General features: G+C 36.1%; 1 protein-coding gene across 4 annotated transcripts in view; it reads right to left on the bottom strand.

The window, feature by feature from the left end:
* Nucleotides 1-1,288: 1,288 nt before the first annotated feature.
* Nucleotides 1,289-24,190, bottom strand: part of Marcal1 (SWI/SNF-related matrix-associated actin-dependent regulator of chromatin subfamily A-like protein 1) — a 45,952-nt gene continuing 23,050 nt past the window's right edge. For all 4 annotated transcript variants that reach the window (XM_083132202.1, XM_083132203.1, XM_083132201.1 and 1 more), the window contains exons 6-13: nucleotides 23,239-23,416; nucleotides 20,002-20,165; nucleotides 18,415-18,579; nucleotides 15,218-15,379; nucleotides 12,973-13,080; nucleotides 8,340-8,514; nucleotides 7,339-7,527; nucleotides 1,289-1,963 (exon numbers count right to left, since the gene is read on the bottom strand). In XM_083132202.1, coding sequence (XP_082988328.1) covers nucleotides 1,826-1,963; nucleotides 7,339-7,527; nucleotides 8,340-8,514; nucleotides 12,973-13,080; nucleotides 15,218-15,379; nucleotides 18,415-18,579; nucleotides 20,002-20,165; nucleotides 23,239-23,416 — 1,279 coding nt within the window. In that variant the 3' untranslated portion in view covers nucleotides 1,289-1,825. The remainder of the gene's footprint in view (nucleotides 1,964-7,338; nucleotides 7,528-8,339; nucleotides 8,515-12,972; nucleotides 13,081-15,217; nucleotides 15,380-18,414; nucleotides 18,580-20,001; nucleotides 20,166-23,238; nucleotides 23,417-24,190) is intronic.

Raw genomic sequence — 24,190 nt, 5'->3', positions numbered from 1 at the left:
AAATAACCTTTTGCATCTGTCTATTCTAATGCATAACATACGGCCAAAGTACATCTACGTTTCGTGTGCTGCACTAAAGATGGGTAGATTGTAGAGGAAGAACTGCAGCGACGGAGGAAAATGCAAATGAAACAGGGAACTATATTCCATCGCGGAATAAGCCACACTCTTGCGTTGGACCCGCTCGCGAAACTATCGTCGGTGGCTGCTAGTAATTCAGAAGTTTCACCACCAGATGTGTCAGACGTAAGGCTGGCAAACTCGTCTCCTTGATCCATCGCGTTAAAGTAAAACTCTGGAAATTGATGATTATAATTGAAATGGAATACTCGCCCATTAATATTAATCAATATTTTCAAGCATCGATATCATATCAGTTGAAAGTGGTATATTAGCCAAGTCCAGTTGAAATCTCTGTGCCACCATGAACTATTATATGCAACTACAAACTTCCCACTGGCCAGAAAAAACCTGGAAATTGGAAGCAAATCAACTTGGAGTAAAAATTCAGGGAATTCCATTAAAAATATACAAAAGACTGGGGAAGCCAGTGGATATTAAATATGTGTTTATTCTGGAAAAATGTAGGGTGGCCTGTAAATCAGCTGACACTTGCAGTGAATTTTTGTCAACTGACTTGTGGGTCAATTTGTATTTAAAAGAACCTGGAAATGCCAAGGGAATTTGTTTTGATAAAAACGGGAAGCCAGGGGTAGTCCAGTTTGAATTATCTTGATTGCAGGCAGATGGTACTAAGTGTCACCAGTCAGGTTGGGAAACTGCTGAAACTTCGAATGGATATAAATTTACAGATATATCGAGATGTGAAAACTGTGGCACGCATCAGAAAACTTGGTGGTTTCCCAGCCATGTAAAATAATTTATGGGCTCCTGCTTATACAAATGGCTAGCACTGCCACCTTTGGTGTAAGTGGCCTCAGGTTCGATTCCCAGTGGGAACACCCAAAATTTTCGGCATTGTCAGCATTGCGAGGACAATGGAGAAGCTACTTTAAAAAAGTAGTGGCAGCCTCTGGTCTTGAAAGCCAGAAAACAGCGGCGATGAGACTCGATGTGCTGAACACACATCATCCAATGAAAAAGCCACCCTGGCCCTTTGATTGCTGTTGTGCCATGGAATGTTAGTTAATAAAATTATTTATGTACGTATGTACACAAAAGAGAAACCATTTCACAGAACTGGTATTTTAATTTCAACATGTGCATTTCAAAATAAGGGCAAGCAAGTTAAGAAAACAAATACATATTTACAAATTGTATCTTATTTTTCAATTGTAAAACTGGTTGCTCATATAATTCTTTCAAATAGTGTAAACGAAAATATTGAACTACTGCTTAAGATATGTCCAAATAAAATTACACATGCTGTTTTACAGTTTAGTTCTACATTGAAGCATTCAAACAAATGCTCTGGTGGTTACTATTATAGGAACGTAAAATGTAAAGATATTTACACAAGTATTATACACTAATTACAAAAATCTGTATTCCTAGGTGATACAAAGCAATGTATTAGCAGCATTAAAATTCTTCACAAAAGTTCCCAACACTAACTTCTAGTTAGTAGTGTAATTTTTTATCACAAACACAAGACATCCTTATCAGGGATTTCTATGTCTTTATTTTCATGTTATAAATATATAACCGTTATCACAGACATATTGATGCACACAATTATTATTTAACAAGAAGATTGCCATAATCAACCATTGCAAGTGGACAAATTTGCACTTCATTTATGATAAGTATACACACGTGCATGCAAGTACACACTTTACATTGCATAATGCAAACTATAACAATATCAATCGTCCAGTTTTTGCCGTTTTCCATAACTATCGGTCTCTCCTTCCATTTCCATCCCAGCTAATAACAAATCATCATCATCATCTTCAATCTGAAGTTCCTCAAAGTAGTTGGTAATAACTTTTTTCTTTGAATCCTGCAAAATAGTTAGAAACGTTAAGTATCAACACTGATATTGTTTTAACATTACAATCTTCATTTTGTGAACAAAATAAAGTGTCAAAAGGCCATTATTTTAGATCAAAATTAAATGCTGTAACTGATTTCTAGCATTTGCAGATACTGCATGTGTCAATGAAATATAAACTGAAATTTCACTATTATTATTACATGAAAATATTGCAAAAATACAAATGGATCATTTTTCTGTATACATTGCACTTTTGCCACTGGATTGGAGATTTTTTAAATGCCCGAGACACAGAAAGATGGCTCCCAAGCCAATTACACGAGCAGTCCATCTCATCGTCAATCTTTAAATACTGATCCAACCACCCTTCCCCCCATGCATCCTTAATGCCCGTTTGCACAAACATTGAACTAACTCGTGGGTCAGGGTAATCCTCGAGTAAGGATCAACTTCTGTTGCACCAATATGGCAAATGCGAAGAACATAGCGAGTCACGAAACTCTGGATTAAACCTACGAGGGTAGCTAGCCTCTAAACAAGTGCGTAAACGTCATACAGATGCAAGTGAGTGATTGGTTACCTCTTTCGAGAAGGCGTGGTTGGTGCAGTTCTACACGTAGTGTTGTAGGAAACAAGAAAAGGAAGGAGGAAGGAAGGAACGGTACATTAGTATCCTAAGCAGTGACAAGCAATGGGCATGGAATAAAGATTGGGGAAAACATATTTACGTGAATAAATTGTGATATATTAATATTGTTGCAATTGTTGTAAGTAGTGTTAGTTATATTTGTAGCAGATTTATATATATATATATATATATATATATATATATATATATATGGATAAAAGCAAGGAGGGCCAAAAGGGCTAAGTAAAAATCAAAGAAGGTAAAAGGAAACACTCACCGGACAGTAGAAAAATTCAAAATTTTCGCTAACTTCGTAGCATCATCAGTGTGAGGAGAAAGAGACGGAACCGGAAGTTGGGGCCCTGCAGAGTTGCCAGGTCCCCATCGAAGAAGAAGCGGTGCGTAGAACGAAAAAAACAGTGTTTCATCACCAGGCTCGTCGGAAATTGTGAGTGGGTGGGATGGAGGGATGAGGTGGGTTAAGGTAGGGACGTTACTGGTTGGCCTTGTTCAGGCCAGGTGGAGTGGTTGCACTCATGGTCGATATATAGGCCCTCTCCCATCTTTTGTGAACAGAGGTGTTGGCTGGTTGGGGTAGGAGATGGATGATCGCTACCCGGAAGCAGTCGTTCAAAGGGATGTTGTGGTGGTTGGTTTGGATGGCGACAGTGAAGTCCAGGTTGTGGGTGGAGGAGCGGTGGTTATTAATGCGGAGGTTGAGGGCCGTTGATGTTTCCCCCAGGTGAAAATCATCACAAATGTTGCAGGTGAGGACGTAGATTAGGTTTGAGGCATGGCAGGTCCCCTTGGGATGGAGGGTAAATTTGCCAGTGGCCGTGTGCACCTGGAGGGTGCGAGAGGTAATGAGGATGTGGCAGGTCTTGCACCTAGGGTGGTTGCATTTGTGGGCAGGGGGGTGTTGGTTGTGGAGTGTTGTGGACCAGGATGTTTTGGGAGGTGGGGGGGGGCACTCCCCCAACCAGATCACCTTCCTGGATGTGGACGTGCACATCGAGAGAGGACACATACGTGTACCATTCATGGTCGTTTCATAGCTAATGTTTACATCGCGATGGGTTTCTGGGTGTGTGTTTATGTTTGTATTGCACATTCAATTTTTCAAACTCTGTAATGCAGAATGTGCACAGTAAACACCTACCAAAGTATATATTTAATAACATACTATATATTTCTCGCTTTTTATATAAAAAAGTTTGAGTCTATTACTTCCCGTTTTACGTTTATTTAGTTTTGAAATTCTGAAGTGATACATTACCGGTTGCAGATGGCAGCCATTACTCTGCTGCACGTGGGTTTACTCTGCTTTTACTCGCAGATCTTGGAGGGTAAAGATCCTTTTCCTCCCAGCTTACCTGGTGTTTCTGCTGGTGCAACAGATAATCAGCCGATTCGTGGGTTAACTGTGAGTTTACTCTTGCGAGTAAATCAACATTGGTGCAAACGGGCATCAGTGGTCCAAACAAATGATAATCACAGGGTGAGCTATCGAGGGCCACAGGGAATATGTTCCAGCACATTCCAGTACATTTTTGCAACTCTTCCTTGAGTTAACACATTCGGGTCTGGCCTCATAATACAGCATTGTTACCTCTGGTCTGCGGTTTTTGGTTGTTTTTCAAAAAATCATAGAAACAATATTTTTAATTTGTTTTTATTTATCACGTATTTCTTAAATCTACAAAACTTCCTCTTTTCAATGAACAAAAATTTGTTAAATTTTATTTTCATTTTCAGACGTTTTTTAATATTTTTTTCAGCAATGTTTTGTGAAGGAGAAAAAAGTACAACATTGTAACAAATGTTAATATAGAGATATTTTAAGTTCGTAATCTGGAAATTTCAATAATTAACTACATAAACTATCAATACATCTTTTGAATCTTGCATAAGAATACTTCTTATGTACACATAACAAAAAATAATTACAAATTACAAGTAATTATCTTTTGTATGAAAAAGTGGCTGCAGGACAGGACCAGACGATGTATCAGTTGGTTCTGCATCATCTGTAAAAATTAAACAAATAAATAAATAAACTAAATAAATTAAATAAATTTTCATTTCACATACACTATACAAAATAATAAATGGAAAAACTAAAAATACATCAGTGCATGTAGGAGAATCAAGCAAGAGGCAAGATGAATAGACCCAAAAAAATTACCTCTTCTCACTTCATTCATAAAATACTAGAGTTTGCAACACTGTTTATATTGTCGAGAATAATTATTACGAATATAACCTACCTTCTAAATCTTTAAGTTCATCTGCATCATCAAAATCGTAGCTAACTTCAAACTCTGGGGCGGAATCCTCTATGCAGTCTGGATCTAACGACGCCATTCTAAAGAATGCACAGTACATCAATCCGACAACAAACAGTCACAGGTGTGAGATAAAAATAGCACATGAGTCACCTAGCGGTCGGAATTTCAACAGAGGGGCTTGAATGAACACGCGCATGAGACGAAGTACGTGCATAGCCCGTCGTTCAATCGGCAAAGCGATTGCATACCGCAGGATGGGCTATGCCCGTCGTTCGTCCACATTGACTTTAAGTGCACTGCAGGCTATGCCCGTCGTGAGACCCCAATGTGTTAAAGCAGTCTGCTGTCAGGCTTGTTTTGGGTCAACATGCATGAGTTATATTCTGTGCACGCTCACATACAAACTTTTTATGTCACACTTGGGTTTCACTACCGAACTGCTGCTTTAATCTTCACATTTCACTCTGGTTTACACCTTCTTTGAGGAGAAATTTATAAATAATATGTTGTTCAACTGAGACTGGCACTGCTTGTTTGCCCATCATGCTTGATAATTACTTACGTGAAATTTTGAAATTTCATATTTCTGCATAGTAAGTGAAGACAGAGAGAGAGTCTTGAAATTAATAGGATAGAACCATTAAATTGTGCAACGCGAAAATACGAAATTTCAAAATTTCACATAAGTAATTTAAAATGCGTTTACAGCATCCATCATGAATGCTTGATAATGATTGAATTATTCGAAAGTGAACTGCACGGTATAGAATGAGTCTCCGACACATCCATGACCTCCAATTTGTCCTAGGTGGATGTGTTTGCTTTTGCAGCTGTTTACAAAAAATTCCAGTTTATACTTAACTCCCCCAACTTCAGGAAAATCGGATGGTTGGTTAGAAATTAAAGTGCAGTTTGCACTATTCGCAATGTTGTATTAAAATTAGTTTGTTTTTTTGGGAAAAATTGAAACCCATCAATTCGGTAATTAGCAGCAGTGTGCTGAAAATTTGTGACAATTAGCAAACATGTTGTTCAAAACTTGAATTATATAATCACTTCCTAATTAACTGTGTATGCAGATGACACCCATTCGTTTTTCTTATGAGGAACTGCATATGATTTTTGTTTTACATTTATAAAGGCAACATCAACATGAATAATGTGGTAATAATCGTAGGTTACACAGTACGTTTACTATGCTTCAAGACTGGTAAAATTGTCACATGACTAATGTTACCATCTGGGTGGTGGTGTCTGAACTACATAGTACCATGTGAGTGCGGTGGGTATTTACAATCCATTTTGTGGCAATGGTTTCTAAGTTTTTGTGTCATAAGTAGAGTGGTGTTGAGTACTTTTGTCATGGATTGCAGAACAAACAAAACAAAGAATGCCAATAAAGTTTTATGTGAAATGTGCTGAATACTGCAAACGGAGTTTGTTTTCGTATGGCATTGTCGATTTTGTGGTATTTGTCGCAGGTTTGATCCCCACCATCGGATATAAAGAAATATTCACCTGAAGACTAGAAAAGATGTACTTTCTCGAAACATAGTAATTAGAATAGGTAAAATATGGACAATGGATAATGTCCAATTAACATTGCATGCTATTGAAGAACCACTGTCTCACACATTGAGAGAAGTATTAGATTCCCAATGTAAAGTTTGGAAATATGGAAAGAATGATAAACACTTTACGTTCCTCTGCATATGTAGACAATCTAGTTCCTAAAGGTTTGAGGAATAAAAAGATAAATCCTAGGGTTCATATCATGGATGGTGAATGGTTAATTTTGTGTTTCTCATAATCGCGTACAAAACCTGCAGGTAAAGAAAGAGAGGAATGAGAACTAGCGATTGCCTACTCAGAGATTCCATATTTCACTTCATAATCAAACACATTTTATGCCAATTTGTTTGCAAAAATAGTAAGGTGCTTTTTTTTTGTGCTAAAATTACTGGTACTTAAAAATCATTTATTACTAGTCTTTGGTACAAGATATGGATGCATAGAATACTCGTGATTATACGTTAGAATTAAACCATCCAAATTCACACACATTTATTTATGACAGATTAGTTCCAGTCTAAAAAAAGTTAACACATTAATTGTTACTGATTTATGCATTATAGTCAAAATATTACACTTGAGAAAATTTACTACAGTGCTGTGAAGTACGGACATACAAAATTTAATTTTCTGTGTCCAAATATTCTGCACCTCTATCATTGGTTTCGTTAGCCGATGCAACGATTTGGACTGAAGAAACAGGGTGCAACGAGTATGCGGTGAAATACAGTAGATTAATCAAAGTCACAACTGCATATAGGTATACACAAAATACGTGCATATCCAACTTTAATATCATGGCAGCAGTTGAATGGCAACACCTAAATACAAATGGGCAAAACGTATGTGTTGTATGTGATTTCACGCTTGCATTGGAACATACAATGACTCACCTGAAGTTCTGTTGCATGTGCATCCATGAAATTATCTTTACTCAATCCTGCTTTGTTCAGAACATTCAGTTTCTTCTGAACTAGTGGCCACAGATGATCGTCTGCTGTTCCCTGAGCTACTAGGTACTGTACGACAACATTGTCCACCTGACCGATTCTGTGCGCTCGGTCTTCTGCTTGAGTCAAGATCTACGAGTAAAATAACATTATTACATTCAGCAACAAGGAATCACATTTTTAGCTAATAGTACCTAAACTAGCAAGTTTGTTTGAGCAAACAGAAATGTAAAAATGGATGCTGGTTAAGTAAAATGATCAGACATTTAAATTTGCTCTTATAATAATAACGTAAAGTAAGACTTGAAGCTTTCCTAGCGACGAATGACGAAAAGATTCTCTCGGGCTATCGACCAGGTGAGTTGTGGAAGATTCCAAGCTTTCGAGAGCTAACGTCACTCTCATCTTCTACCCTGAAAGCTATAAAATATTTGGAATCTTTTCCACAACTCACCTGGTCGATAGTCCGAGAGAATATTTTCATTGATAATAACATAATTCCCCTTAGGGAAAAAGTACATGGAAAAGCAAGAAAGTAATGGATTTGTCAAAAGAAATTACTTTTTAAGACTGAATTTTTTAAAACACGTTCACGAAGCCGAATAATGTTTTGCAAAAAACATTTTTTTTTCAATAATTCAAAAGACAAAAAAATAAAAACTTGGTAAAGAAAAGCATAGAAATTAAAAACTTTTCTTAAACAAAAAGGCCAAAAAGCAATTTTCTTTAAAAAAAAAACTGAAAATTTATCGAAAAATTGAAACAATTTTTTCTCTGTAAAATAAAATCTAAAATAACCATCCCTATTTGCAATTATTACCATTTTCTTGGAAGCCAGGCTAAAAAAATTAAAATGCAGAATATGTGAACTCAGGGGAATAAAGAAAGATATAGAACTTGGGAACAGGTTCTCCTGTACTTGTAAATTTAATCTGAAACCTTACCCCTGGATTCCAGAAGAGCTCTGCAAAAACCACCAGCTGGGCAGCAGTGAGAGTGATACCAGTGCCTGCTGCAGTTATGGAGAGGGCTGCAACAACGTAGTTGTCGTCAAACTGAAATTTATCACACAGGACTTTACGTGCTTCTGCAGAGGTAGTTCCGTCAATCCTGATATACCTGTTTTAATCATAATTAAAATAAGTTAATAAGGAACTGCAACCAACTTATAGAGAATGCATGATGTATACACATATTCACTAACTAGGCTCACTTAATAGTGCAGCAATTTTGTCCAACGTGCTATTCAACCAACAATGGACAAAATTATGCTGTGTAAAGAAACAAACTTCAGTGCTATAAAGCGCTGGCATCCTTTTCCTTCATTTTCTTGTATAGGCATGTCACACAACTTTTCTATTCTTAAAGCTTGTTTTAAGTCAAATTTATGCTCAGATGGACCAATCAAGACTGGACTTACAGATTAAAATAGGATCCATATCACTGTGTAATCACTTCCACCATTGAATAGACCAATTTTCTACCCACTCTTTAGTTATTTTAATGATAGAAATGAATCAAAGAATGAACCGAAACAAATCTTTATATTGTGTTTATTCCAATGTTTGAAACATCATGTCTGTTTCCATCTTCATACAGCTGAATATTTGATTTGATTGATTTTTCTTAATTAGCATTTCTGTTCTGCCACTTTTGCTAATCGTGACAATAAGGATGTGTGACAGGATATGTATCTGTACACAAACCTGGGGTGGTTGAGAAAATCTTGAGAGCAAATTGTGATACTGTAATGGGATGTGTTGCCTTTGAATTACTGGTTGACACAATTACCAAAAAGTGAAAGTGAAAATTGAAGTGAAGCCAGGTCTGGCTCAGTACCTCAGTTGATAGAACGATGGCACAGTTTGCCAGACACCCAGGTTTAAGTCTTGATTAAGCCTACAATTTTGCTGGAATTCCACCATAGTGGATAAAATACCATTTTAACCACTTTGTCAACAATCAATGTTTTTTCAGTGTCAGCATGACAGGTTCTTTCCACTTGGACTAATATTTGCCATTATTAATTTTTAATCTCTGTAATTTGGTATGTGATTTCTGGGTTTATGAAATATTTTGGTTCTTCATGATGCCACAGAATAGAGACTTGCCTGTATGTGTATATCTTGTAAAACTTGTTACCATAGGGATTATGGAGTGTTGTGTTATTTTTAAATTTTGTATTTTAATATTTGGTTCAGTTATAAAAAGTTGTTAACCTTTAAACAGCCAATGGGTCATATATGACCCATAGAAAGTATAGGCGAATACAGCCAATGGGTCATATATGATCCATGGTGCCGATTACAACATTCACGTGCTTTTAGGACCTTCATACTTGTATGTGAGGTTGTAAACGCTGACAGATGTTGAGATAAGACTTTGAAATGTCATGTGGAAGAAAACCCACCCCCTCCTCCCTTTCTCTGATATGCAAATTAGCTATTTTTAGCCAAAATGCAGGATGGTAATATTGCATCATATTTCAGCCTGTATGAGAACTAGGGACTTGAAACAAGTTTCACTTTGTTGCAAAACGTCTACTCTTTGCAAACAATGCAAAAGTTTGTGTCCTTTTTCCAAAATAACGGGAGAAGATTTTTTTTTCATTGAAATTTGGGGACTTGGCCCCTCCCAATCCCGTTTTTCTCACTTGGGCTTTCTGAATTGTACACAGTCGCGTGCTCCGATGTTTTTGCTTTCAATCAAAAGTTATCCGAAGTAGATTGCTCAAATAGTCTCAGAGATATAACGTTTTTCTGAAATAAGTGTAAAAATTTAAAAATTGCGCACAAAGGCCGCGGTGAGAGAGGGGTTACTTTCGAAAACAGGCTCGGCTGTTTAAAGGTTAAGCTGAATTTTAAGATGATACAAGTTTATTTTCTAAACAATTGGAATGACATAAATAAGTAATTTGATTGGCAAGAAGTGAAATATACTAATTTTTTCCTTAGAAAAAAAAAATAAAGTAGAATTGGATGTCCTCATGTAAATTTGTTCTTGTGATTTTTTTTTCAAGCACAATTCCAAAAACTTAAGAACCCTACTCCTATGTGAACGTTTTATGGGTACACCGAACAATTTCCATATCTAGCCAGATGCAAGGACCCGAAACTGCTCCTCCCCCACCAACCTTTCCCCGTGGAGAGCTGGGGAAAGAGTAGCATTACACTTATGGGAGTATTATTTTACTTGTTCTCTTGGGAATATCAAACTTCCGATGGCATAGAAAAACACATCAGCAGGAACAGGACAGGTTGAAGAATTTCTTTGTGAAAACTACCATTTGTTTAACCGTAACTTGAAAACCACTTCCGCTTTCAACATGGGGAGAAATTCATACTCTCTTATACTTTATTTTATAGCAGTGCCCATTCCAATGACATTGAAATAAACGCATATGTGGTGCAAAACTGCCACTCTTCACCTTATCACAAAGTCAGGTCGACTGGTATGTTATAGTTGCATTGTACCGTGCGTCCATTTCGATCTGCAGCCGAGAGATCGGGAGAAGCGTGGCGGGCGGCGCTGACGGAGGTGCCGACATTTGCGGCCTGTAATGCCCGCATATTTTTATGGACATATGCAGACATTTATATAAATATTGCAAAATTAGCACTAACCTGTGTTATAAGAGTTGTTCAAAGTGATGTCCACCTACATTCACACATTCCTGGCATCGTTTGATGAAATTTTGATTCACACGCAAAAGTTCTTCTTCCGTAATTCTTCCTAGTTCTGCCCTTATATTGTCTTTTGGTTCGTCGATGCTATGAGGGTTATTTCGGTAGACTCTATTTTTCAAGGTTCCCCACAAATAATAGTCACATATGGTAAGATCTGGCGAACGTGAAGGCCATAAACCTCTTGAAATTATTCTGTCATCAAACACCTCCCTTATAGCGTCCAAAGAATCAGCGGCGGTATGGGCTGTGGCCGAATCTTGTTGAAAATACCCATATTGTCTCTCATTATCTGATAACAACTGAAAAAACGGTGCGAGTATTTGTGTGCGGTACCTCTCTGAATTTATTGTGTCTTCAAAAAATATAGGCCCTATTATTCTTTTGACACTTACAGCACACCACACACCAATTTTTGCATCGTGTAACGGAACTTCGTGTATTATTCGGGGATTTTCAGTGCTCCAGTATCTATTGTTCTGTGAACAAACATGACCACGCAAGTGAAACCATGCCTCATCCGAAAAAATTATTAACTGTGGATCAACAATACCATCTACAATATTCTGCAAAACCCAATTACAGAAATTTACTCTACTTACGTTGTCAGGGGGCCGTAATTCTTGCACTATAGAAACTCTGTACGGTTTTAATTTTAGTAGCTTAGTGGCTGTATGTGCTGATGATTTTGACACGCCCATCTCCTGTGAAACACGGCGTAGAGGTTTGTTTGGAGAACGTTCTAACGCTGCACCAATTTCATCGAGTTTTGCTTCGGTTAGAATCCGTCGTTTTTGCTTAGGTGTTTTAAAATTTAACGATCCAGTTTCTCGTAATTTAAGGACAAGACGTCTAACCGTATCTCTATGTGGAGGTGAAACGCCTGGGAATTTCTGTACAAATTGCCTACACACGTCTCGACACGAGTCTGTTTTCACGTAAGTGTCATACATAAAAATTCTTTGTTCTAACGTGAACCTTGCGGCTGGCATTCCAATCGTCTGACTGACACAACACACATACACACTGCAAAAACACAAACAAGTAACGGCAAGTAACCAAGAATAACACTCTTACGCACAGTACGAAATTAACACGCTCTTGGTTTACATCTGCCTGCAACTATATTCACAGCTCTGTAGTCGCGAAGGAACAAAAAACTTGAGCTAGGAGATTTCGGATTGCAAGGAAGCTCACGAACACCATTAGCTTTTTACGGTTCGTCTGCAGCGTAATCTTGATACAGTGTTGCACATTCGAAACCTCCAAACGATGCCCATCGACACAAAACTCTTTCAAGGATATAAACTTAAGCAGGACGTTACTGGTCAAAACTATGATTAAAATGTTTTACAGAGTATTATCTGTGGCTTTTAACATCATTTCTAAAGCGTATTTATTTGTGTATATAAGGGTGGAACTTGGAAGAATTACAGAAGAACTTTTGCGTGTTATAACACAGGTTAGTGCTCGTTTTGCAAGATGTCCACAAAAATAAGCGGGCATTACAGGCCTCAAATGTCGGCATCTCCGTCAGCGCCGCCCGCCACGTTTCTCCCGATCTCTCGGCTGCAGATCGAAATGGACGCACTGTAATACTGTATATTACCATTTATAAATATTCCAAACAACTGCTGAAGCATCAATATTAGTGGGAATCTGAGAGTATTGTTATCAAAGCAATGTTACCTCAACCCTAAGTTTATTGTGTATGCTGTTACTTCATGTAGTCAGTGCAAAAATAAAAACAATCTGCTTCTTGTAACAATTTGTAAATAAAGTGAACTTCAAATAAATTCAATGCAACACCCAGATATGAATTTCTTATCTGTGTCAAATTTTTCTTAAATGATGCGGTAAAATCAGGATTTCGTTGTATAGGTTTGCAACTTACTTGCAGTTCTTTTCTTTCACAACAGAACAAATCCCATCCAGAACAGCTTTATGATGAGCAAAGCAAATGAACTTCTTTCCGCTTTCAAGCAGGTCCTTGACGTGGGTGCTGAAAATGAAAACATTTGTTATTTTTAAATACTGATGCACAAACATAACACTAAAATATACAGTACACTCATTGCAGCCAATGAATATTATGGCATCACTCCTTAAAAAATAAGTTACAGACAGATCAACAGGTCTTATTATCAGATCCATGCATATTTTGTTTTTGAAACATTGAAGTGCATTTTTCTATCATATTTTGTCACAAAAAGAACTGTAACATGTAAAAATAAACTCTGAACATAAATTTTAGAGTTTATTGACCAACACAAAATCTGAATTTTCATGTAAGTTATACAAAATCACGGAAATCTGATAATACTACTGTAAAAATTTTACAAGCAAAAATGCACTTCTTTAACAGGAATAAACTTAATACTCTGATAACTACATAAATGTGCTATTATAAAGAAAATATTAATTTTGTGTACTAAGTATACCTTTTAAATCAAATTTAGGATTACATTCACCATTTGAACACTGAAATGCCATTTTATGTACTGCTTTTGATCCTGACATGTGCCATGTTTTGTACTGAAATCATGATCTTTTATTCACCACACTCATTATGTAGTGGGAAAATGTTATAAATGTAGATATCAATAATAAATTATGAACTAACTAACTCTCTAGCCTTCTTAAACCCGAAGGTTCATGGCTGCAGAAACATAGGCCTTCCATCTGTCCCTATCTTGAGCAAGATCTATATACTCTTTTCCATCCCTACCGATTTCCTTTAGGTCCATCTCAACGTTGTCCCTCCATCTTCGTCTTGGCCTTCCTACAGGTCTCTTACCATCTGGTTTCCCAACAAGAATTCTGTAAACTCCTCTTTCCTCTCCCATTCGTGCCACATGGCCTGCCCACCTAAGTCTTCTTGATTTAATTATTCTAATAATATCTGGACATGAGTACAAATTATGTAGTTCTAAATTATGTAACCTTCTCCACTCACCTGTCTCCTCATCCCTTTTAGGTCCAAATATTTTCCTAAGGATCTTATTTTCAAATACTCTCAATTTATGTTCCTCTTTCAATGTAAGGGACCAAGTTTCACACCCATATAATACTACAGGCAAAATTACTGTTTTGTATATTTTAACTTTTAGTTTCTTAGATATTAAACGAGAAGACAAAAGTTTATGAAGAGAGAAGTAACATGCATTTCCTGAATTAAGCCTACTTTTTATTTCCTCTTTAATATAATTTTCATTTGTTAATATTACTCCTAAATATTTGAATTTGGAAACTGGTTCAAACGAGTTGTTATCAATAATTAGATTTTGATTATTACCTAACACTTGGTTTCGGCCTGTAAGCATATATTTAGTTTTCTCTTTGTTAACTTCCAAACCTATCTCTTTAGCAGTTTTGAAAAATATTTTAGCATTATTCTTAATTGTATTCACATCATCCCCCAGTAAGTCTACATCATCTGCATATGCTAACAACTGAGTCAAACCATTTAATTTTAGTCCTTCTTTAGTTTCTCTTACCTTACAGCATATTCTAAGGCAAAATTAAAGAGCAATGGAGATAATGCATCTTTCTGTTTCACTGGTGCATATTTTTGTCATACTAACAAGCTTCTTAGGTATTCCAAACTCTACTAATGTATTATATAATTTATCTCTTTTGACCGAATCATATGCTTTTTTGAAATCAATGAATAGCTGATGGACATTTTAATTATATTCCCACTTTTTTTCAAGTGTCTGTCTGATGTGAAAAATTTGATCTGTAGTTGATCTGTTACGTTTAAATCCACATTGATAATCACCTATAATTTCGTTAGCATATGGGGTTAGTCTTGTTAAAAGAATGTTAGACAATATTTTGTATGTTGTTGAGAGTAGAGAAATTCCATAATAATAAATTATGAAGGAGTTTTATTTATACCATTGTTAAAGTTATTTCAACAGAGATTTTAAAAATAATATTTAGAAGAACCACACAAATTTTCTAAATAATACTAAATTTTATCCATTTAGAATCCCTCCCAATGCTTTTATGGACTGCAAAAACTCTGAAATAGTTCAAAATGAGAAACATTTTTGAAAATGCTGGTCTTAGAATAGGTTTGTTAAAAAAAATGCACAATTGTGTCACTGATCACATCTATTTTGTTCTATACTCACGAAATAGCTTTGAGCTTGGCCAATCCTGTTTCATTATAATACTGCAGAAGTACACCTCGTCTCTCCATAGCTTTCAATGACTTCTTGAAGATATTGCTCTCATAATATTTCATTGCCTTTTTATCACCAGCCACCATGCTTGGGTCCAGAATGACCATTTTCCTGCCAATGTAAGAAAAAGGAAGTGTTAGCCCTAGTTTTTACCTGTGCCTAGTGGCATTTATATTTCATATTTTCACAGAAACACGAAATGTCAAATAACACACTGTAATGTTCACTTTTAATGTTTTTGGACAATGTGAGGCACGTTTTCTAAGCAAGTTTTGTCTCGAAATGAACTGTAAGATGCGAAATAAACTCAAACATAAAATTTAGAGTTTATTTACCGATGTGACACTTTTCTGAATTATCCTGAAAGTTATGCAATTCACGGAAAATTGATTAATTCTGTTGTCAATATTTGAGAAGCAAAAATGGGTTTCTTTAGACAGGAATAAATTTAATAATCTGATAGCTGCATAAATGTACTATTAGAAGGGAAATGCTTATTTTATGTAATAAGTGTAGTTTTTAAAATCAAATTTATGGTAATAATCACCATTTTTAACACTGCAATGTCATTTCATATCCAAATCTTAATCCCAAAATGTGGTTTTTGTACTGGAATCTTTTATTTGCCATAAATATGTGCTACCCATGCTGTACAAAGAAACATCACCGAGGGGGAGGGGGATGACAGACCCACAATTTCTTTGATCAGTAAAATTCAATAAATCATTGTTATTGAATCACTGCTTCAATTGTTATTTATAGAGCTGTAGTTACATATTCATTATAATAATTACAAAAATTACCATCTTTACCAACCAATTGCATATACACGGTCTTGAAGAATATGCATCCAAAGGGGGTGGATAAGCCCACCACATGAATTTTGCCTTTTGTGTATGTTACCTTTGTGTTTTATTTTTAAAAAAGAAAAAGTAATACAGAAACAATTTTTTACAAGTGTGTTCAGTTGAAAAATCGAAAAACAATAGGTGGTGGGCCTGACAACATCAATCCCCTCATTGGGTAACCCAGGGTTAAAACAATTCCATTGTTCTTAAGACTACAATATAGGGCTAAACCAATACTGCTATGAACCAATACTGACATTTTACAGATTCCCACTGATTATAATGCTCAAAAAAATTGGAGCAATTAAAAGTTGCTCAAAATATTGATTTATATTAATGGGTGAATATTCCAGTCCAATTATATATGTCAATTTATCAAAGTTTTCCTTCAAAATATTAAAATACCTGTTTTGTAATGACAAAATACAGTTTTTCACACTCTTGCTAGAAAATAATTGGAAATTTTGAATTTTGCATAATTTCCAGGATAATTAGATTCTGCAAAAGTATCGTACAGCATTTCTGCATACACCATGGAAGGCATCGGTAAATGAAATCCTACTGATACCTCTCGTATCAGCCAATACAAATACATTGGCATCAGTATTGGCTCAGCCATACTACAATACAATAAATTGGATCTCCCAAATTGATTTGACAAAAATGATCATAAATAATAAAATGACTATGGTCTACACACAGCTTGATTTATATAAGACTTCAGAATTCAGATTTGTTTCTGTACACAATGGAATCCCAACTTTAATTTCTAGATTTAATATTTTTGCACTTTGTATATTTTACTTTTTTGGTCCTAACAAAGCAAAATGCTATAAAGTTTTCCCTGATCATACATTTTCCTGCATTTTAAGTTCTTTTCCCAGAATCCCATGAAAAACATATAACCGAGGTTCAACTATATCATTTTCCACCAAACGTCGTCGCCTAGTAATCAAAGAGACCCGGGTTCGATACCTGGTGGAGGCACATAGTGGTTCGGATCCCACTTTAAACTGTAGGTCCAGTCCCAATTAGCTTTACTGTGCATAAAGTAGACTTAAAACAAAACACCAATCAATCAATCAATTTTCCACTAAAAAAAGTAGTTGTCACATGACAAAATGCCTCAAAATCATTATCTCAATTAGAGAAATATTTGCAGATACCTACAAAATACACATATACAATTCATCTCCATTAATGTATGTGATGATGATGACTAACGAGATATGCCTTGGAAAAACAAAACTTCCACACAGAAGACTCAGATTTGATTCCTAGGGTGGCTCATCTCAGGCGGGAATTTTCCCCAAAATGTCCAAATCAGATCTGAGATTCAACTTGGAGTGAACCTCAACAGGGTAGAGGAGGTTTGAGCACAGTGCTGACTACACCACCTCCATATGACTGATGTCGAGAATTTGTGGCACAAAGCCAAGGAGAATGTGTTTTATTGCTCCTTGTTTGGCCAGAAGAGTGAGACGAGGTAACAGGGAACAAGCTTTACATTATTAAGCCCACCACGTCTCTGCTGTCAAGAGGAGGTCATTTTAACTTGATTCTGAATTAGGCACAGCCATCTTACCTATAGCCATTTTCTGCATGGGCTGGACCCTCTGTTGTGTCATGGATGTAATGTTATTTTATGTGTTTGGCATATTTTTCTTGAATGTGCACATTTTATTTTCTTCAGGCCGAGTTTTAACCTTCCCAGCCATTTGTCATGCATGTAGGGAGATAATGACAGCGTTCCAGCAAATATTTCTATCTTTTAGAGTAAGTTTTTAGACTATTCTTACCTTTTTAAATGTGTTGTGTTTGTCCTGTGCAGGTCCCTTTACAAGTTACACTTTTCACCTTTCTCTAGGGGCTCTTTACACCCCTTTTTAATGTAAAGGTAAAGGTTTTAGATAAGAGGATTTGGTACTTTAGTATTATACGGACTACCTCATTTCAGACTGTCTTGTTTTCTGGGAAAGCAAAAGAAACACTGACACGATTTAATGTTACCTAACCTAACCTACAATAAATCACTTGACCAATGCAATATAATTTAACATAGACAAATAAGGTAGTCCGTATAATACTAAAGTACCAAGGATTTTTCCTCGTATACTTAGAAGAGTGCAAAAAGGCAGTACGTGTCCAAGCCCCCAAAATTATAAATCTATCAATCAGTGCTCTCATGGTGCAAAGTGCCACAGATAACTTTTTTTAAATAGAAAATTCTACCTTAAAAATGCATACAATTTCATTGTAGAAGTGGTAAATTTATAATGTAGGCGATAGAAACATTACCTGGTTTTCTCTGGAAGCTGAGATATAACATCCGACTTCAATCTTCTGATCATAAACCGTTCTTCCAACAACAACTGCAACTCCTCCATGTTTGAGGACCCACTGAAATCCCATCCAAAGTGATTTTTCTTGCCATTGCAGTAACGAATACCAAACTCCTGGAAACTGCAGAAGAAAAGACACATTGTTGAACATGGAATAGCACTGGATATTAATTGTGGAAACGATATTTTAACCAATTCAAATGCAAGAAAAATTCACATTTATTTTGCCAAATTATGGATTCTTAAAATGGCCAATGCAATTTAGCAACATACAGATTTCGACAGGATGCCACCCTCCCCTATTCTATTATTTCAATGCACAGACATGTATTGTATAATGTATCAAATGGAGATGTATCTTCACATCATAAGAAGAACAGAGAAGAAAATGAAACAGAGACAAACAATAAAGACAAAAGAAGAGGATAGGAATGCACAGGAAGAGAAGAAGTATGAGAGTGTGCCATTCAGAAGAAAGATGGAGAAAAAGATAAGAAACATCTAGGCAAAGTATGGATTAAGCAGCTTTCAAGCCACCAAAGAGCATCGAGAAATGGTTTAATGAATACAAAGGAGAGAAGGAGAGTGATGAATTGGTTAAAGAGGAAGATCCAAAACAGCATTGAGTGAGCATATGTTGACAAATAGGCCCAAGAAAGTACAAATGAAGGAGAAGAGGGAAAATGAAATAGAGAGAAAAGTACAGGGTGCGGCACGTAAAACCAGCCTTCTGTAATCCCGATGTAATTGCTTTGCTAATGAACATGTAAAACATCTAAATGAACATGTCAACAGAAGATGGCGTTGCATGAGTTACTAATTCTGTTTCTCACCAACAGGTGGCTTGTGAACCCGTGGTCGAGTGAAAGAAGTTGAGAATCAGGCCTTGTTGGGTGAAGCCGTGATAATGCCGTATTTGATTCCTGAGCGTGTTGCAATTGTTGAAGCTTTTGTGCGCACCGGATCCTTTGTGCAAACAAGGAAGTTGTTTCAGGGGAAATTTCCAGGACGTCCTGTCCCAGCAAAATTTCACTTAATCATTCAAATTGTTCATCTAATGATATCTTATGAAGGGACGGGCTGGTTTTAAGTGCCGCACCCTGTAGCAGGCAAAGCACATATGCATAAACAGGAGAGAGAAAATTAACAAAAACGAAGGGCAAATTGGTATGAAATGGGTGGAACTGATAAAAAAGCATATGGAAAGTAAGTTAGTTAAGTTTCCTGAGCCACCTTCAATTTTCTGCACAAAAATGGAAGATTTTATCTTGCCAGATGAATTAAAGGAGACAGAGAAGGTCAGTCCCACCAGAAGGAGGGGGGAGACAAGAAGAGTAGGTTACAGGATGGAGAGGAGGGGGGAAACAGCCAGCTGTAAGGAACACCTGCAAGGAAAGAACAGTTTACCTAGGAGGAAATAAGGACACATTCTTTCCTTAGAAGTGTAGAGTGACTAGCCATGTAAGATTGTGTTTTTGGATGTTCAAATTGATTAATTTCTCATTCAAAACTTGTCCGAAAACAAAATATAAATAATACGAACCTGAAAAAATCAGACCTGAGAGATGATATTTGGCTGTACAATTCTATTGGTCTAGAGAGAGCCGGCGTTCCTGTTAGTAATATTGCCCTCTTTGCTTTTTTCAATAACGGAACTGCTGCTTTTGTTCTTGCAGCCTGTAGATTCTTCAAAAAATGAGACTCATCCTGAAGAGAAAATAATAAAATGAAATGAAAAATCTACACTTAATGAACTTCTATCATTGTGAGAAATGCAGGCTCGATAAGAACTTAAAGTTATGTCTCCTTTACTGTCCCACTGCTTTACCAACTAGCTACGGAAATGTAATTTACATTCAAATAAACTTTGCAATCTTCACATCATTTTACAATGAATGTGTTCAATATCAAATAACTAAGTACAATTGACAAATTTTTCTCATGTTTTGCAGTCTGTAAACTCTGTAGATTTTTGGAATTTGAATTGCAAGATGAACTATGACCATTTAATGATGGAGTGTCTGACTTGTGTATGTATGTCTTCGATAGGCTATGTGATTATTTTCCTCATCATCACTGAAATGAATTCAATAATCTGTGACCACTCTGTATGTTAATAAGTTACGCTAATCTCAAGTGATGTCAATTTTTGCAAACATATTCAGAATTCAAATACTATACTTTCCATGAAAATAACTGGTCGGAAACTCACCAATAAAAAAAAAATGGAAAGATATGTATGTGTGTGGCAGGGAGGGGAGGGGTGTATGAAGATAAAGTAGGAAATTGTAGCTGGGTAAATGGTTTAACTAAAGAATGGAATTTGTTGGCATTAAAAGTGCAAAAATTATGGACTTTTCACTACAAACACTACCTAACGATCTGCAAGAAACTCTGGAATTTGACCATAAGTCCATCAAATACCACACTGGCTATAACTAGGCTAGGCCAATACTGATGCCAATTTAACAGTATTAGAAAGTATCGGTTCCCGGTAATTTTCTGGAATTTTGGTCTTTCATGGGATCCACAAAAATGCCTCACAACACTTTAATGGAAACACTGTTAATGTTAATAAAACATTAAAATGCTGACCAAGGCAAAATTTGGACAAAGGCATTGTAATGTTTTATTAACATTAACAGTGTTTCCATGAAAGTGTTGGAGTCTAAATATCCTGTAATTTGTGCATAATTTGAAGTTTTCTTTTATTCTGCACCAATACTGCATGAAAAACTATATTTTGTCATTACATAAGAGGCATTTTAATATTGTAATGTAATTGAATAATTTGAAGCAAAACTCTTGGTGAAATGATCCTCAGTAACCCACTAATATTATCAATATTTTGAATAACTCATAATTGTTACAATTTTCAAGTATCGGTATCTATAAGAGTATCGGCATCGGTTCAGCACTAGTTATAACCAAATTATCATGACAATGTAGCAAAGGGGACTTATTTAAATCAAGTATTTTTTTTTAATTTACATCACTTTAAATAAATAATTTATAGAATAATGTACAAGGATTTTGTATATATTAGAATCACTTTTGGTGAAAGTACATTAACCTCGTAATCATTAATGGTGTTTATTAGGCTCTAAGAAAGGAAAATAAAGGAAACAAAATATATGTACGGATGGTATGAAGCCCATACAGAAGAAAATGTAATATGTAAACTGTAAACAAAATTAAATTTCTCTTGATTTAAAATTCAATAACTTTTATAGGCAAAAATAGCAAACACTTTATGTATAATAATATACAAAATACTATAATCATGTTAAACCATAAATAGTGCCATTATCATTGAACTGTAAATAAACATGGCAGCTAATATTTTCCAAAGGATCATTTAAAAAATTGCCAAAAAGCAACTACAAGACCAAGAAAATAATTTAAATTATAATTATAGAGTATATCCAGAATGTTTTATTTTCACTGGAAGAAAAGTTATTGAAATTATTAGTTTCATTAACACAATCAACAAACATTTTCATAGTAGGTTCATAAAATACAGTTTCCAAAACAGAAAAATATATATTTTTATTTGCTTTAATCAAACTATTCAAATCTTTTACAGGGCAATTTACATGAAATAGCCTTTCTATAGAAAAACATGTACTTATACGAGGGTGTACCCAAAATAAACTGGATTTTTTTTAGTTTTTTTTTATACAAAACAACCTTATCACCTTCAAAGTACTCTCCATGACACTTAATACATTTGTCCAATCTGTGATTCCATTCTCGGAAACATTTTTTTCTTGTGATGGCTGACAGCTCCTTCCTCGTTTTCTTCTTCACCTCTTCTACGTCGTCAAATCGCTGTCCCTTCATGTCCCTCTTCATTCGGGGAAACAAAAAAAAGTTGCACGGAGCGAGGTCAGGTGAGTAAGGGGGATGGGGCAAGAGTGTCATGCTGTTTCTTGCCAAAAACTTGCGCTCGGAGCTCTTCTTCTAAAGCACGGCATGTTTCCACTCAACACTCTTTTTGCTGGTCACTCAGATTCTGAGGCACATATTTCGCAGTGACCCTTCTCATTCCCAAATCTTCCGTTAAAATTCGTTGAACCTAACTCCAAGATAGTCCAGATAACTTCCCCAGACCTTCAATGGGCCGTTGTCGGTCTTCGAGCACAAGTTCACGAATTTTATCGACATTTTCGTCCGTTCTGGAAGCTGACGGACGTCCAGAACGGGGCTTGTCATCAATCGACATGTCACCTTTCTTGAAGCAAGAAAACCACTCGTACACTTGAGTCTTCCCATAGCGCTGTCCCTGTAAGCTGTGTTCAACATCACAACTGTTTCTGCGGCATTTTTCCCGAGCAGGAAACAAAATTTCACAGCCGCACGCTGTTCTCTTACATCGGCAATCACAAAAAACGAGGTGCGAGCGAAACTGCTTTTATGAAAAAAATCACCCTGACTAGACACAACCTTCTCCGGCGAAGCCACTGGGTGCACTGAACTCACGAGTTGCTCGATGCTTGCCTGGCGGGAAAAATTCGTACTATGGAAGCTCCGCCCAGCGCAGCGTTATTCCATTTTTTTGGGTACCTCCTCGTATGTATGTTGCGAAAACCATACAAGCAATATTTAAGCACATTTTTTAAAAAAATATATTAAAAAAATTAATCATCAAAAATGATTTTTTAAAAATAAAAATATTGATTTTTAACCACCTTGCAATATAGACAGGGCACTTTGTTCAAAACAATCACACTTTCTCCACTTGCTTTTGACATTCACTTACATCACATTCAGTACTTACTGCAATGATCACTCCAAACTTCTTATGTTTGAAATCTTCTTTTCTGCGACCCAGTAAGTCGTAAGAAATAATTACAACTTTAGCCTCTGTTATGAAATCCTTAGAAGTGGTCACCACAATAACATCCTGGAGGGAAACACTTGGCAGCCAGTTTTTTATGGCTTCCAACCAACAATATCTGCAACATATACAAATATTAAGTCATGAAAAATGTCTTGCAAACCTCATTATATGACTGATTAAAAAAAGGGCATCACTTGACTCTCAGACGTAATTTACAAACTGAATTGTTGACTAATTGATGTTTTTAAAATGTTTGTAACTCGACCTTAATTTAAAAACTGAATTGTTGACTAATTGATGCTTTTAAAATGTTTGTAACTCGACAATCAACTGATCCATTGTATGAAAAATGCAAGTTTCCTCTACCACACCATGTACAAAGGCTGTCGCAGAGAAGGTGAGACTAATTCCTGTATAGGAAAACAGCGAACTCCATTGGCTAGCAAATGTACTACGGTGAAAATTTGGTTCATTAGCTGCTGATTGAGACCAAAATGAGCACAATAGGTCAAAAAGTTGTGACTGCATAGTAGTTAAAAGACAAGCATGTACATGGACCCCTCCAAGAATAATTAAAATGAAAAATAATAATTACAAACCACATTTTTTATTCAGAATCAGTCATATCAAGTAGATGTACATCTTTTTCAAAATAGGCACCATTGACAGCTAAGCATACGCTCCTGCCACTTTGTGAATGTCTTTGAAAATTCATCGTCAGGTAGCGAACTGACGAAAACTTGCGCTGCGGTGATCACTTCTTTGTTCGTCATGAAATGACGACCACGTAAAGCGGCCTTTAAAAGTGGAAATAGCCAAAAGTCGCAGGGTGCAAGGTCCGGGCTGTATGCTATGTGCACTTAGCGCTCTCACAGACATATGCCTATCA

The sequence above is a fragment of the Lepisma saccharinum genome, chromosome 12 (genome assembly GCF_977018435.1).
Source record: "Lepisma saccharinum chromosome 12, izLepSacc3.1, whole genome shotgun sequence".
Classification (NCBI taxonomy): Eukaryota; Metazoa; Arthropoda; class Insecta; order Zygentoma; family Lepismatidae; genus Lepisma; species Lepisma saccharinum.
The sequence above is the reverse complement of the archived record's forward strand: the minus strand, read 5'-3'. Positions and strand labels throughout refer to the sequence as shown.